The 13,983-nt window shown below is 32.4% G+C and overlaps 1 protein-coding gene across 1 annotated transcript; it reads right to left on the reverse strand.

Moving 5' to 3' along the window:
• Positions 1 to 7,152: 7,152 nt before the first annotated feature.
• Positions 7,153 to 13,539, reverse strand: LOC124359948 (ADP-ribosylation factor-like protein 5A). The gene is given in 5 exon segments (XM_046813140.1): positions 7,153 to 7,511; positions 7,513 to 7,525; positions 10,972 to 11,207; positions 13,303 to 13,314; positions 13,316 to 13,539. Coding segments are annotated over 5 exon segments (459 nt in total). The 5' UTR covers positions 13,448 to 13,539; the 3' UTR covers positions 7,153 to 7,445.
• Positions 13,540 to 13,983: the final 444 nt, after the last annotated feature.

The raw sequence follows: 13,983 nt of genomic DNA on the forward strand, positions 1-13,983 counted from the left end.
GACGTTTTTATTTTGTCCTGGTGCAAGAATCCGACCATATAATTTAAGTGGTCACAATATAATTAAGGTTGTATATAGTTCGAATAAGGTGAGCAAGGAGCTTGCCACTGTCATTCACTGCCCCCGATTCGCAACATCTTCTGTCCAGTGCAAAAGTCAGTTTTTCTGTCTCTTTAGTAATAATAAGTAATCCTGACATTTCAGCATGACATTTCAGACTAAATTACTTCACTGCTTTACAAAAATTGGTGTTTTCATTCACATCTAACCTCAACCACGATGATGCAAACCAAACAATAATATCTGGTTCTTAGTGGATAAAGGAAGGCATGTACATATAGAGTACTGGATTAAAAGGGTATGTGCGGATAGAGTAATGGAAAAAAACGGGGCAAAGTGCGCAAAGAGTAAGGTGGATGAAGGGGGTATAGTGCAATTTTAAGTGGAAAAAGGGGGCATGTTGAAGCACTTACCTCCTTCATCCACAAACTTTGAGTTTCACTGTTTCTGCACCTTACCCCTAATTCAAAATAATATCTCGCTGTTAGGCAGTTAGGACAATGGGCCCAGTGTACCAAAATACAGGGATCACTTACTCCCTTCATCCATACATCTAAACTCAATTTCGAAAATAAATGTTACTTACCCCCCTTCTTCCACTCAACCCTTCAATTAGGTTATTTATTTTTCCCAAAAAAAAACGTTTAGGTTGTTTATTGTTCGGTAGTTTAAATAATCAGAAATATGAATGATTTAGGCTGCAGTATAATAAGCAGCCACCATCACAATCGGATGATGATTATAAAATGATACCTATGGAATCATCGATATTCATGACCATCCAAAGGACTGAAAGCAAAATTTCTGACCAAATAACATAATAGATATTTCATAAACAATGTGGTTTGGCTTGTTTTCAATTTTAGAAATTAATGTATAAATATTAATATAGTTTACAAATTAATATATAATTATAATTACTACAAAACAATAACATTTACTTGCCTTGTTTATTTTTAAGGATAAACGTAACTGCTTATGAAACAAAGGAGATGCGTACATCACTCCATTAGTCAATAACAAAACATATGATTTTAATTTTGAATTTATTTCTAAACACTTTTCTACTTTGAATAAATTTTGAACAATTTTGTCGAATTGGATTAAGTTGTATGCTTTAAAAATGTTAATGTAGAGAAGCTATATTATTTAATTATGTAAAAGAAGTACATTTTTTTTATTTATAAAATAACTAAAATCTATATAAACTACTCTTGAGCCAGGTAGTACTAACTGTTACTTCACAGGGTAGAAATGTTTGATAACATTTAAAAAATGCTTGAATGGATCACCACCAATAATCATTATTTCTCGTCGATGCATATATTCTGCAAGCAATGCACTCACTTCTGAGACCAGTTTTAAAGATTTCTTTGTTTATAAAAACATTTTGAGCCAATATTAAAATTTGCTTATCCATTGCCATTATTGTTCTTGTTGTTGTCACTAACCTTCTCCTATATAAACAAAATAAAAACAGCTGGTAATGACATCACTAGTCTAAATAAAGAAAGCTGGCAGTGACTAATTATGAATATCCATAGGTCAAATGTCATATTGATATTTAAAACCGATAACCATCATCTGATTGTGTTGGTAGCCATGATTCAATTGCGATGGTGACTGCAGCCATAAAAAGTGTACTAATATAAATTCATACTACTTATTGATACAGAACAAAACATTATTTAGATAAACCTTGGTAGAGTATTCAGTATAATAGCAGTGAATATAAACAAACATGCAACTTACAATAATTTATAGTGTTGGCAAATCTTAAGAGGACTAATAATTAATAAAAATAATGGGATCTTCAATGTTATTCAGATAAGGATACTTAAAATCTAACCTGTAGACAATTTTAATATTTACTGGATAATAACGTAATGCAACAGTTATTAAACTTACAAGAACTATAAATGTTAAAAAGTTATCAACTAATATCTATAACGGTTATGTGTGTATGAATAATGTGAATAATAAGAAAATTACTAGAAATCATTGACTGGTATATTAACAAATGTTTCAAGTAAGATAATCATAAAAGCCAGGAGTAAAATCTTTGCATCAAAGACAAAGACATTTCTTAAATGCTTTTAGTGTTAATTTAAGTTAAATTATTTGAAATTAAGTAATTTATGTATATGTATCCAATTCATGTAGGCCTTAAATCTTAAATTGGAAAAAATTTGATTTTTTATCAATTTTTTTAAACTTAACTTCTGATACTTAAATTTTACATGTTTAACATTTGAAAGTAAAAACTGTTGACATGTTAGATAGTCAGTTAAACATGGATCAAATACTGGCTACTCAATGTGGAACAGACTAAGATGCTACCATATCCACTCTTTCAAATAGCAGACATTGTATCATGGTAAAATTTCATAAAACTACCTAATATACTTCCAAACTTGAGCAAGTGCCTCCCTGTAACATTTCTTATAAACAGAATGTGTAACATGTCTGGAAAATCTTTAATATTTTTTAAACCATAGCAAATAAAATGTACATACTTCTTCCAATGTTATACTTTTATCTTATTTACTTTTTACGCAATATCCATCATATGGCGTTGGGGTGAGGGACGTGGAGAGTGTCATAGAAATCTTAAATGCAAGCTTAGGTCAATCAAAATTAACATATTATTTTAAAGGTCTGTATTATTAGAATATATTGCTACAAACTATTCTTTATAAGATATATTCATTGCAAATTTAATAACAATCACATCAAATCAACCCTTCCCACCCATATCTGCTTTATGTGTAGGAGACTCGGTTGCTCCACTGTGCTTTGGGATCGTAGTGTGCTCAAATGTGCACCTGATGAGACAATGCACCTCATCTATTGCACTATTTTTGTAGTTTGGTGTCTCTGAATTCGAAACAATGTAGAGGGAGGGGTTTGTTTTGACCTTCTTCATTCTTTGTCGCCGACTATTTTTGGATCCCTTCAGATGAACATGACTACAGATTTCAGGAGTGAAGTCTGCAACAGCATAAGATTTCAGATGCTGCATGTAAGAAGGAGTTGTACTATCAAGACAATTTTTACATCAACAACCTAGTAACTTAAAGTACTAATATCACAGGCCAAAAATTCTTCCACAGAATAAAAAAAAATATTCTTAAGCCTTTTTTCTGTTATTCTTTTGAATCTAGCTATGGAGACATACATGTTTCTTTTGGCAACTAATTAAAGAGTTTTATTTTTGTAAAAATATGACTATTTTTGGTTTTTTCTAACCTTATTGTTATTAATTCCAGCATATAGTTATTCCTTGTAAGAAATTATAAGGGCCTTCTTGGATATAAATTAATAACAATCACATCAAATCAACCCTTCCCACCCATATCTGCTTTATGTGTAGGAGACTCGGTTGCTCCACTGTGCTTTGGGATCGTAGTGTGCTCAAATGTGCACCTGATGAGACAATGCACCTCATCTATTGCACTATTTTTGTAGTTTGGTGTTGACACTAAAAGAGTCATTTAGTGACTCTTTAACATTAATTAAATTACAAAATATGTACAAGTTTGGAAGAATCATTGCTTTTTTTAATAGGTAAAAATAAATCTCTATCAGAGATATTCTTAATTGCTCTTAAAGCCTTCTTTTTCAATTTAAAAGCAGTGTTTGTATTGCAACTATTACCCCATAAAGTAATTCCATACCTCATATGGGGATGGAAGAAAGTGTAATAAGCGGATATTTATATTTTAACACTCACACAGTTTCTAATTTATGTAGGAGATAAATACTCTGGATAATTTTCTTTGTATATGACAAGTACCGGCATGTAATAGGTTAAATGTTAAGTAATACATTTTGTTTGGAGAATTTAAGCAGTATTTAAAATCCGTGAAATAATTGTATTTACTAGACTAAGGTAATCCACATACAGTATAATAAAAGAACGTCTCATATATTAATTTGTCAGAATACGATAATTAATGGTGTATATTCCAAAGGTAAAATTGGACTGGTTTTACCATTATAGGCTATAAATTACACAAATTATACATATAGTTGATAATACAACGCAACTTTTTGTTTATTTTCAACGTTAATAAGCATAAACTTTAACACCAGTAATTACCATGTACCCAAATGTCTCTTTAATAATACAGTTGAAATTCTGTATACTTTTTTACAATTGTCATAATTATATTGACTTAATTATTTCCAGGATTGGATTTTGCCAATGGTATACAATTTGGTCTGGATCATAGAAAATTCATATAATGGGGCTCTTGTTCTCAAAAATCTGGAGTCTCTTTGGAAACGAAGGTAAGGATGTTTATATGATAAATTTGGTTTAGTGTATGTTTTAAGATTATTTATTACCAGTATTTCATGTAGAAGTAAATATTTTCTGGTAGCCATTTGTTTTTATATTCAAGGTGACATTAAAAACTTAAAAGCTGGTAAGTACTAACAAGTTAAATCAGACATTGACTTCACCTGTAACCCTAATAAACTAACATAATTATAGACTGGTTTGCATATTCTGATAATTACTGTTTATATATTGTATGGAAAAAATAAATGCGCAGACGCTTCTTATGAGAATAAAAGAAAATTATTTTGTATAATCCTTTCATATTTCATATTCATAATGAAGTTCTCAAAAAGGATATAAAAATAGTGTATACAAGTAAAGAATAAAATTAAACGTACAATAACTTTTTGGCAACAGCTGAAATGTTCTAATCTATTTAAATTTATATCTATAGTGTACTTTTTTAACCCTTTGAATGACAACATCCAATTTTACCGGAAAAAATCACTAAAAATCAAAAACAATATTTTTAAACAAATAGAATATTAAATTGTTTGTAAAGAACTCAACAACTAACTAAAACTCACTTTCTCAGTTGGATCGCGATCACGGTGTCGTGACGAGTAATGGAGCGTTTTTTAGGTTATATAATTGTGCGTTTTTATTAATTTAAAATGTTTCTAAGTTATATTTAGATATTAAAATTAATTAAAAAAAGTCTCACTTCCGAGTGTCCATGAAGACAGTGTTTTAGAGTTTGTTAGAAAATTGCCTGAACAAGGTTATGTTTATGTTTTGAGTTTTGTTTTAGTAATAAGTATTATATTACACATGATTTTGCATTGTTTTAAATGACTTTTTAAAGTATTGAAGTTTTGAAAACAATTATAAAAATTACTGTGTAAAGTGACTTAATTTTTTTTTAAATTATCTAAACATCTTAATATTTTGTGATGGAAAAATTCATTTAACTTTCAAAAACAAATTAAAAAGAAGCTTTTAATAATCAAAAATAATTTTTAAGTTATTTTTTTTCTTTAAAACCCACGTTCCCCACCCCCCCCCCCCCCCACCCCCCCCCCCCCCCACCCCCCCCCCCCCCCACCCCCCCCCCCCCCCACCCCCCCCCCCCCCCACCCCCCCCCCCCCCAACATCACCAACTTTGTGGCGTTTATGTGAATGGCATAATTAATGGAAGTAAAGTGAGGCAGTGGTGTATAAATAAAATGGCCCCACAAATGTTTCATGAATGGGGATCACAAATGAACCTGGTTACTGAAGAGTTGTTTCCGATCATTGGATTTCAAAACATTTTTTTTGTCATGAAATTGTTGTGGTGAAGCTTGGCTAACACAAATTGTGTACCAGGTAAGTTCCAAAAATCCTTACAGAAGACAAGAAGATGACAGGGCTAAAATTTCCTTGAAGACTACAATAAAACATGGTAATGAACTTCTCAGTTGTGTCATAAAGACTATCTACTTTTTCCAGCGATGAAGGCCTGTCCCATAAAGCAGTACTTAGTAACACCAAACTTCACAACATTGTTAACAAGAATCATTTCAATGTTTGAAACGAAAAACTTATGTCTCACAATTTTAGTATCTTGACTTGAACAATACCTAAAAATTTAACTTTCAAATGTATGTATTTTCCTTCACTTTTGTTAATTAAAAAAAACTGTTACTTTCTGGAGAGACCTCGTATATATTCTTCTTCTGCTTTCTCTCTTCCTTTTTCCATGTAATATGTTCTCCATTAATTTAATTAAGTGTCATATTATTTAATATCTATTTTTATTAACTCATAATCCTCTGAAACTCTACAGAGTCACACACTCATACAAGTATTTAATCAAAGATCTACATTATATAAAAAAGCTTCACTCAATTCTATAACATTCTAAACTAGGCATTGATGTTTTAACTTTCACATCTAAAAAATTAAAGTCCCTGACATAGTGCCTACTCCATACTACTTCCACAAAGAGTTTTGTTTCACATCATTTGCCAAAATCTATGTTTGTCATAATAAAACACTGAACAGTGATAAAATAAAAATTTGAAGTGAAACTGCAATTCGATTCAGATTTAAACAGTGCAGAAGAGTGTCAGTCAGAAATACACAAGACTCCAAATAAAAATCTGAAATATAGACACAATTGTTATTGTTTTTTATAATGACTTAAAATTTGCAAATTACACATTTAATATGTATTTCTTGATTAGGATTATTATCTATTGTAATTTGTATAAAATATATTTAAATTTAACTACTCAAGAGTTAAAAACCTAAATATTATAACACTTCATAACTTTATATGATTTACTCCGTAAGGGATTTTAATCTGATAAGATTATTGTACATTGGTATTGAATATTCAATATACGTACAGGATTGAGAGTTCCTTTGTAAGAGATGCACTTGGCTCTAATCTGTTATAAAAAATAACTTTGATTTTAGTTATTTTACTAAGATGTACTACAGTTTATAACTATTCGGAATAAACTCACCGGAAACATGTACATTATGGATGATCTCAAAAACACAAAAACTGTTCAAATTTATGTTTACTTATAAATAATCAGGAATGGTCAGGTAAATATCATTGTACTATACATAAAAGATGAAATTGTAAAATAATTTTACTTAATTTCACAACAGAATTTGAAGAAATACAATAAAAATGGTCTTTTAATTATTTGTACAGTGATCGTGATAATTTATACTATTTCCTAAATAAATAACATTACGTTTTCAATTTAAAAGAGATTCAGCAATTAATATAACAATAACAAGTCAGTAGTACGATATTATTTTTATTATAAGTAATCATTTAAATGCACAATTGGATTGAATTCCGATATAATTAGTTACAAAGTAAATTTCATGTCCACAAAAAATATTAAACACGTCCCTTTATTCCTAATTTTACTTAAAACTAAATCCTAAATATAAAAGTTCTTAAAAATTCGGTAAACTAAAATTAACTATATATAAATTTACAGTTTGATCAAAATGAAAAAGGGAACTGTACACTTGAGATACGTTGTGATGTCTCACAGCCAAACAACAGTTTCTTACACTTCACTTGACAAGTCACATCTTAACCAAAGTCTGCTGAGGGTCACTTCTTTTTTTAAACCGACTGCATATCCACTCAAGTTCCTTGGTACAATCTACAACACGACAAATAAATATGTTGATCAGTACTGCACCTCATATCGTCCAAAAAGTCCAAATATATATTATCTATGACTAGTAAAGAAATATATCAATACAAACTGAATTTTAGTGATATATCACACTTAATTGCATTAAATTCAAACCATTAATCAATGTGATCCTACACATTATATTTATTTCCTTTAATCCTTCCTCTTTTGTTCTACAAACTTTGTCCACAAGCCGTTTAATGTGAGTTTCCCTGATATTTTTCTGAATTTTGGTTTTTGACATAAGAAAAATAGCTAGATAGCCAAGGTCTCCTCTACTCATGGCAACGTTACTTATTTAATGTTTTTTTATAATATCTATAGTAAAAAAATTAAATTTACTTAATAAAAATATCTTACTTTTTATAATAAAAGTTAAGGTATTAGTAAACATAGACTTAAGTTATTGCCCTTCAATTTAGTCAAAATTGTGTTCAGTTTTCATAAAAACTAATGCAGATGTATATACAGGGAGCGGCAAAAATGATCTGACGGTTTTCGCTGCTGCGCTGTCAAGCGAGTGAAGTTGTGGGGGTGGTGGGGGATAGGGGCGTGGCAGAGCCTACGTGCGGACATTTTTAGTAGCCATGGAGCGGTAGACGGCTGAGCACCGTGCGTTCGTTGTGGAAGCATTTTTTAAAAGTGGCGATAGTGTTGTTGCTGTTCAGCGGCAGTTCCATAGACGTTTTAATGTGGCTCCAAGAGGGAAAGTGTCAACTCGAAACACCATTTTGCTGTGGGTGGGTAACTTTAGAGCTACCGGTTCAGCTTTAAAACGAAAATCAACAGGCCTTCCAAGGTCAGCCCGGACGCCAGAGAACGTCGAGAGAGTGAGAGGAGCTGTGGAAGCCAGTCCTCGGCGGCCTGCACGTAAACAAGCTGCAGCTCTGCAGATGTCTGACCGCTCGGTAAGAAGAATATTAAGGTACGACCTGCACTTTCATCCATACAAAAATGGCTATCGTGCAACATTTGAAGCCCAGTGATTATGCAAAACGTATTGAATTTTCAGAGCAAATGATTGATTTGCTTACAGATGAAAAAAATTCTCATTATGAGCGACGAAGCTCATTTTCATTTGAATGGTTATGTTAATAAACAGAATTTTCCGATATTGGTCAGAAAACAATCCAGAAGAACTGCATGAACGACCTCTTCACAGTCCCAAGGTCATTGTGTGGTGTGGCGTAAACCAAAAAATTGTGTTATAGGGCCCATACTTTTTTGAAGACAACGGTCTAACTGTAACCGTTCAATTCACAACGATACCTGACTATGTTGAAAAACTTCCTGATCCCGGAAATACTCATAAATCGCTTCAACCGCCACAGAATTTGGTTCCAGCAGGATGGGGAAACTGCCCACACAGCCAATGTGGTAATAAACTTCTTAAGAAGCAAGTTCTGTGGCCGAGTCATGTCTCGTTTCCGGGGACATTGCGTGGCCACCTCGCTCCCCGGATCTCAGCATCTGTGACTTCTTCTTGTGGGGACTGCTGAAATCTAGAGTATACACAAACAAACCCCGCACATTGGATGAACTGAAGGAAACCATACGCCAAGAAATAGCCAACCTCTCTCCTGAAATGTTAGGGAAAGTGTTTGAAAATATCAGTGCAAGATTGGAAGAGTGCATCGCCAAAGACGGACATCATTTTAAAGACGTTATATTCAAATCTTAAACAGATCAACTCGCCCTTTTTTGGTTATTTTTATAAATGTTCATAAATACCAATCTGAAATCTGCAAATAAAAACACTTTGTACCACTTTAAACGTTTGAGTTGTTTACATTATAAAACCGTCAGATCATTTTGCCGCTCCCTGTATTATTCTGAACATAAACAAAAATTTTAATAAAGGACTAACTTTTGGTCTGAAAACGAACATGATATTTGTAACAACAAACTTAGGCCAGTTTATAATGATAGCTACTTCAACATAAACCTGATATTCAGATTCAGCTACTAAAAATATATAGGAAATAGTTAAAACAAAACCTAATAATTTTTCCTAAATAAAACCTATTGTCTACAATTGCCTTAAGTATAATACAGAAAAATAAAGTTAAGTAGTGACAAACAGAAACAATAATTAGATCTTGATCTAGAGAGACAAACTAGATATAAAATACACAAATGTTGAAATAGTTTCCGGATGCAGCTGATAGATCACATAGGAATACCGACTACACAGAGATGTGAAATCACCGCAAAGTGGCGAATTTTGCCAACCAAGACTGTCATGTGAAACATTAACCCTTTGAGGTCTCGATAAAAATTGCTTCGACTGTCCTTAGGTCGTATTTAATTTTTGTTAGTTTACAGTTCTTTGACAATACACAAATGCAATTTTTAAACCCATTTTTCTGCAACTTTTTTATTTTTTTCTCTTTATATATCAATGTAAATAACCTAAAAAGAATATTTACATTATTTTATAGTATTTTTTTTAAACTTTAAGTAACATTTAAAAAATATAAAAAAGAAGTATAAAAATATAAAAAACATAATTTTTTATTTTTTTTATACATATGTAATAAATCAAAATTACATGAATACAGGTGAAAAGGCACTAGGATCTCATCAAGATACATGTTATTCATTATATAATATAATATAATATATATAATACATTTATATATATATATATTATAATTTTGCCTTGGTCAAGCCCTAGGCCTACTTTGGGTAACATGTCTAGCTCTTCCTCTTAGTCTACTAGTTTGTAGCCTAGGCCTACCTCTATTATTTGCATCTCCTTGTCCTACTTCTATCACATTATCCACGAATTGATCAAATTCTTCCCCATCATTACCTAAAGTTTCCAATCAAAACACATCACTTTCGTCGTCTAGGTTACCGTCATTTACCACAATGTTTTTCAGAAGAATTTTCACTATGATTCAACTCACAATCACTATCACGGTCTTCTTCAATAATCTTTTGTTCATTTTGGATACTAATTTCACCGAAAATACTATTACAATCATCTAATATTTCGTCATCGTCAATAAAAACTTGTACTTGGACCAGCCATATTTGTAAACACGACGCAAGTGCAGACGTCAGTTGTCTTCTATTTTCACTTCCAATGCCTCCTATATCGTGAATAAAGATCGACGTAGCATTCACATAACCGAAATAGAAGTCCAAAGTACTGAATAACTCAAATACCGAACAGCAATAGGTTAGAAATGGCCAAACAAGCAGTGACATTATCCGGTCGACCTATTGTCGACATGCGAGCGTTCAGCGAAACTGCCGCGGTTCGACCTATAGTCGATGACCGATCGCAAAGGGTTAAGTGATTAATGAAAACTTTAAAATGAGACATCCTTCCACTATAAAAGTGGAACTTTTATATGACTATAAAAGTGGTTCAGAATATAAACACAAATATTGATACAAACCCTTCTCCAGAGAGAGCACAACATGACTGGATATGCCACTGGTGTTTCTTGATGGCGGTGAGATCAAGTTGTCTGCTTATCTCAGCTGCTGTCATTGCTCCCTTAACGTCTTGCTTGTTGGCAAACACCAAGAGAGCAGCCTTACTTAGCTCTTCATGGTTCAACATGCGGTACAGCTCCTGCCGTGTCACCGATAGTCTCTCACGGTCTGTCGAGTCTATCACAACTATCACAAACTGAAACCACATCATATTAAATATTAGCTTCTTGGCTAAGACAAAGAACATCTTTAATTAGCTTTTAACTTTTTAAAATGTAACATCTTTAATTAGCTTTTAACTTTTAAATGTTTGATACAGTTTGTGCTGTGTCACCGACGGGTCTATCACTGTCTATTGGGTCCACAACTATCACAAACTGAAACCACACCATATTAAATCTAAGCTTTGTTGGCCAACAAAAAGTGCATCTTTAATTAGTATTTAATTTTTCAACGTGTGGAACAGCTCTGCTGCGTTATAGATGGTCTGTCACAATCTATTGAGTCTACAACAACTACCACAAACCAAAACCACACCATATTAAATTATAATTTGTTGGCAAACACCAGCAAAATAGATTTTTCTTTATCCTATTATGTTTGAATGAAAAGCTGCCAAAATTTCCAAATGGCTTAAACACTTTAATTGTGATATTAGCAAAAGCACTTATTAATGTAATACAATGGAGTCTTATGATAATTTTAAATCTGAAATAAAGATTTGATGTATATATTACTCGAATGTTATTATAAGAAGTTCAAAAGTTAAAACAAAATTACCATTGAGTTTTATTTCAGGTTCGGCACATGAAGGATTTATGGTCGAATTAGTTATATTTTATATGCTTTAGTTGAGTTTGCCTTGTTGACATGATCAAGAAAATATATACATAAGCTGGTCTGAAAAAAAGTATATTTTAGTCAAAAAAGCGGCTACTTTTGTCATGCTAATCTACTAATTGTCTATTTTCGGGGCATTTTTGTATTTGTATTGCTGTCCCAATCAAGAACATATTCACAAGGGCTATCCAGAAAATAACAGACTTTTTTTGAATGGTGCGGCAGTGGGTGGGGCTACAGTCGCCATCTTGGTGTCAAAACACTCTGGCGTTTAGCACGCAACGAGCTGTAGTAGCATGCAATTTGTATCTCTTTTACATTTTCTCATTGTGTATAATTAAAATGTGTGCTGCAATTGAAAAATCCTGCCATTTGTGAAGTGCATTCAGTGATAAGGTTTTTGTTGGCAAAAAGCCACAAACCAATTGGAAATCTATTCCCAATTGTGTTAATAAGTTTATGGAAATGGAATAATGATTGAAAGCAAAGTAAGGCAGTAGTGTATTGACTTTAAAAATGGCCACACCAATGTTCCTGACGATAGTCGTAGTCAGCAGGCTCAATGCTACCATTTTGTTTCAACAACTGCTACAGAGCTGAAATTTTCACAGAATATTTTTATGATTTGTGCAGAATTTTAAAATATTCAGTGCATAAATGGGCAAGTAATATAAAATCAAATGTTTAAACCTCTTCGTGGGACACCCGGTACATACTTTGGTCTGTAAAGTATATTTTGGTGAAATAGTGACTACTTTCTACTTTCAATCTTATATATTTCTGGTACCGGTAGTCTGTTCAGTACATTATACATGTGTGCAAAATTTCTCCTTTTAAGGACAATGGAAAAACAAAACATTTCAGCCCATATTGGTAGTTAGTTTTCATGAAAAATTTGTACTTTGTTGAAAGTTTGAGCAACATGTATTTAAAATTCCATTGTTCTAGACCACTGGGAGTTACAAAATACAAACAAGATTGTTCTAGCTGTTAAAAGCCTTTTTAAACCCCTATGGGTTGTTGATCCTATTTTAACAGATATTTGAGCTTTATGAAAATGCTTTAGTTTTTCTATTTTAAGTCATGAGGTATTTATAAGTATCGAATTTCAACTTTCTGGGTATCAGTTAGATATCATTTGATTACTGTAGGTTGGTGAAGAAAACCTGTAGAAGTTTGAGACCTTAGCCATTTTTTAGTACTTATATCTCATGCAGCATATATTTTTGTACAGAATGTCAACATATTTATTTAAGTATTATTGACGAAAAAAGAAAATAAAATGTATTATAGCGAATACTATAGTTGTAATGCTCTAAATAGAAAGATTTGCAAGAAAAAGAAGGCTAGCATGCATTTTAGCATAAAAAAAATGTAACAGATATAGTATATGGTCAAGACTGTCAGACTCAGTCGGTTGATAATAATTAAATATAGAGAGTGTGCTAAACCTCAGTGTTTAGAGTAGTATGTGCTCCAGGCAGCCCGTAGGCTTTGCTGGCCTCCAAGATCCCACATGATAAAGTGGATGTTCTTCCACACTACTTCCTCCACGTTTGAACCTATTGTGGGTGATGTAGTCACCACTTCATTCATCAGGAATTGGTACAGGATTGTTGTCTTGCCTGCATTATCCAGCCCTACGATTACTATCTTGTGTTCTGGAACAGGCAATAGACAAAATTACTATAACCACATCCTCTACGTTTAAAAAACTATTGTGGCTTGATATACATCCAAGTCAGAAACTGGTATAAGATTTTGTATTCACAATATCCAGCCCTCTGATCACTATTTTGAGTTCTTGGAACAGACTAAAGGCATAATTACTGCACCACTTCCACCTTCAAATCAGAAGACCACATGCAAATATACTATAGCACTGTGAGAAATGTGACAGCCTATTTCCATGATTAAGATTTTATTACAAATAGAGAGTAGTTTTAGCCGCATCTGGTCCACTAATAGGCGTTTTCGCTACAATGAACATGTTGAGTAAACTGACAGATACAATGAATCTGAGTGATATAACAACATTTATTTCCATCTATAAATGCTCTGTTGTAAATAATTTGTGATATTATTGCAAACAATCAAACTGAATACTAATGAGTCCCATTCTATATTAATAA

Source organism: Homalodisca vitripennis, chromosome 4, assembly GCF_021130785.1.
Source record: "Homalodisca vitripennis isolate AUS2020 chromosome 4, UT_GWSS_2.1, whole genome shotgun sequence".
Taxonomy (NCBI): domain Eukaryota; kingdom Metazoa; phylum Arthropoda; class Insecta; order Hemiptera; family Cicadellidae; genus Homalodisca; species Homalodisca vitripennis.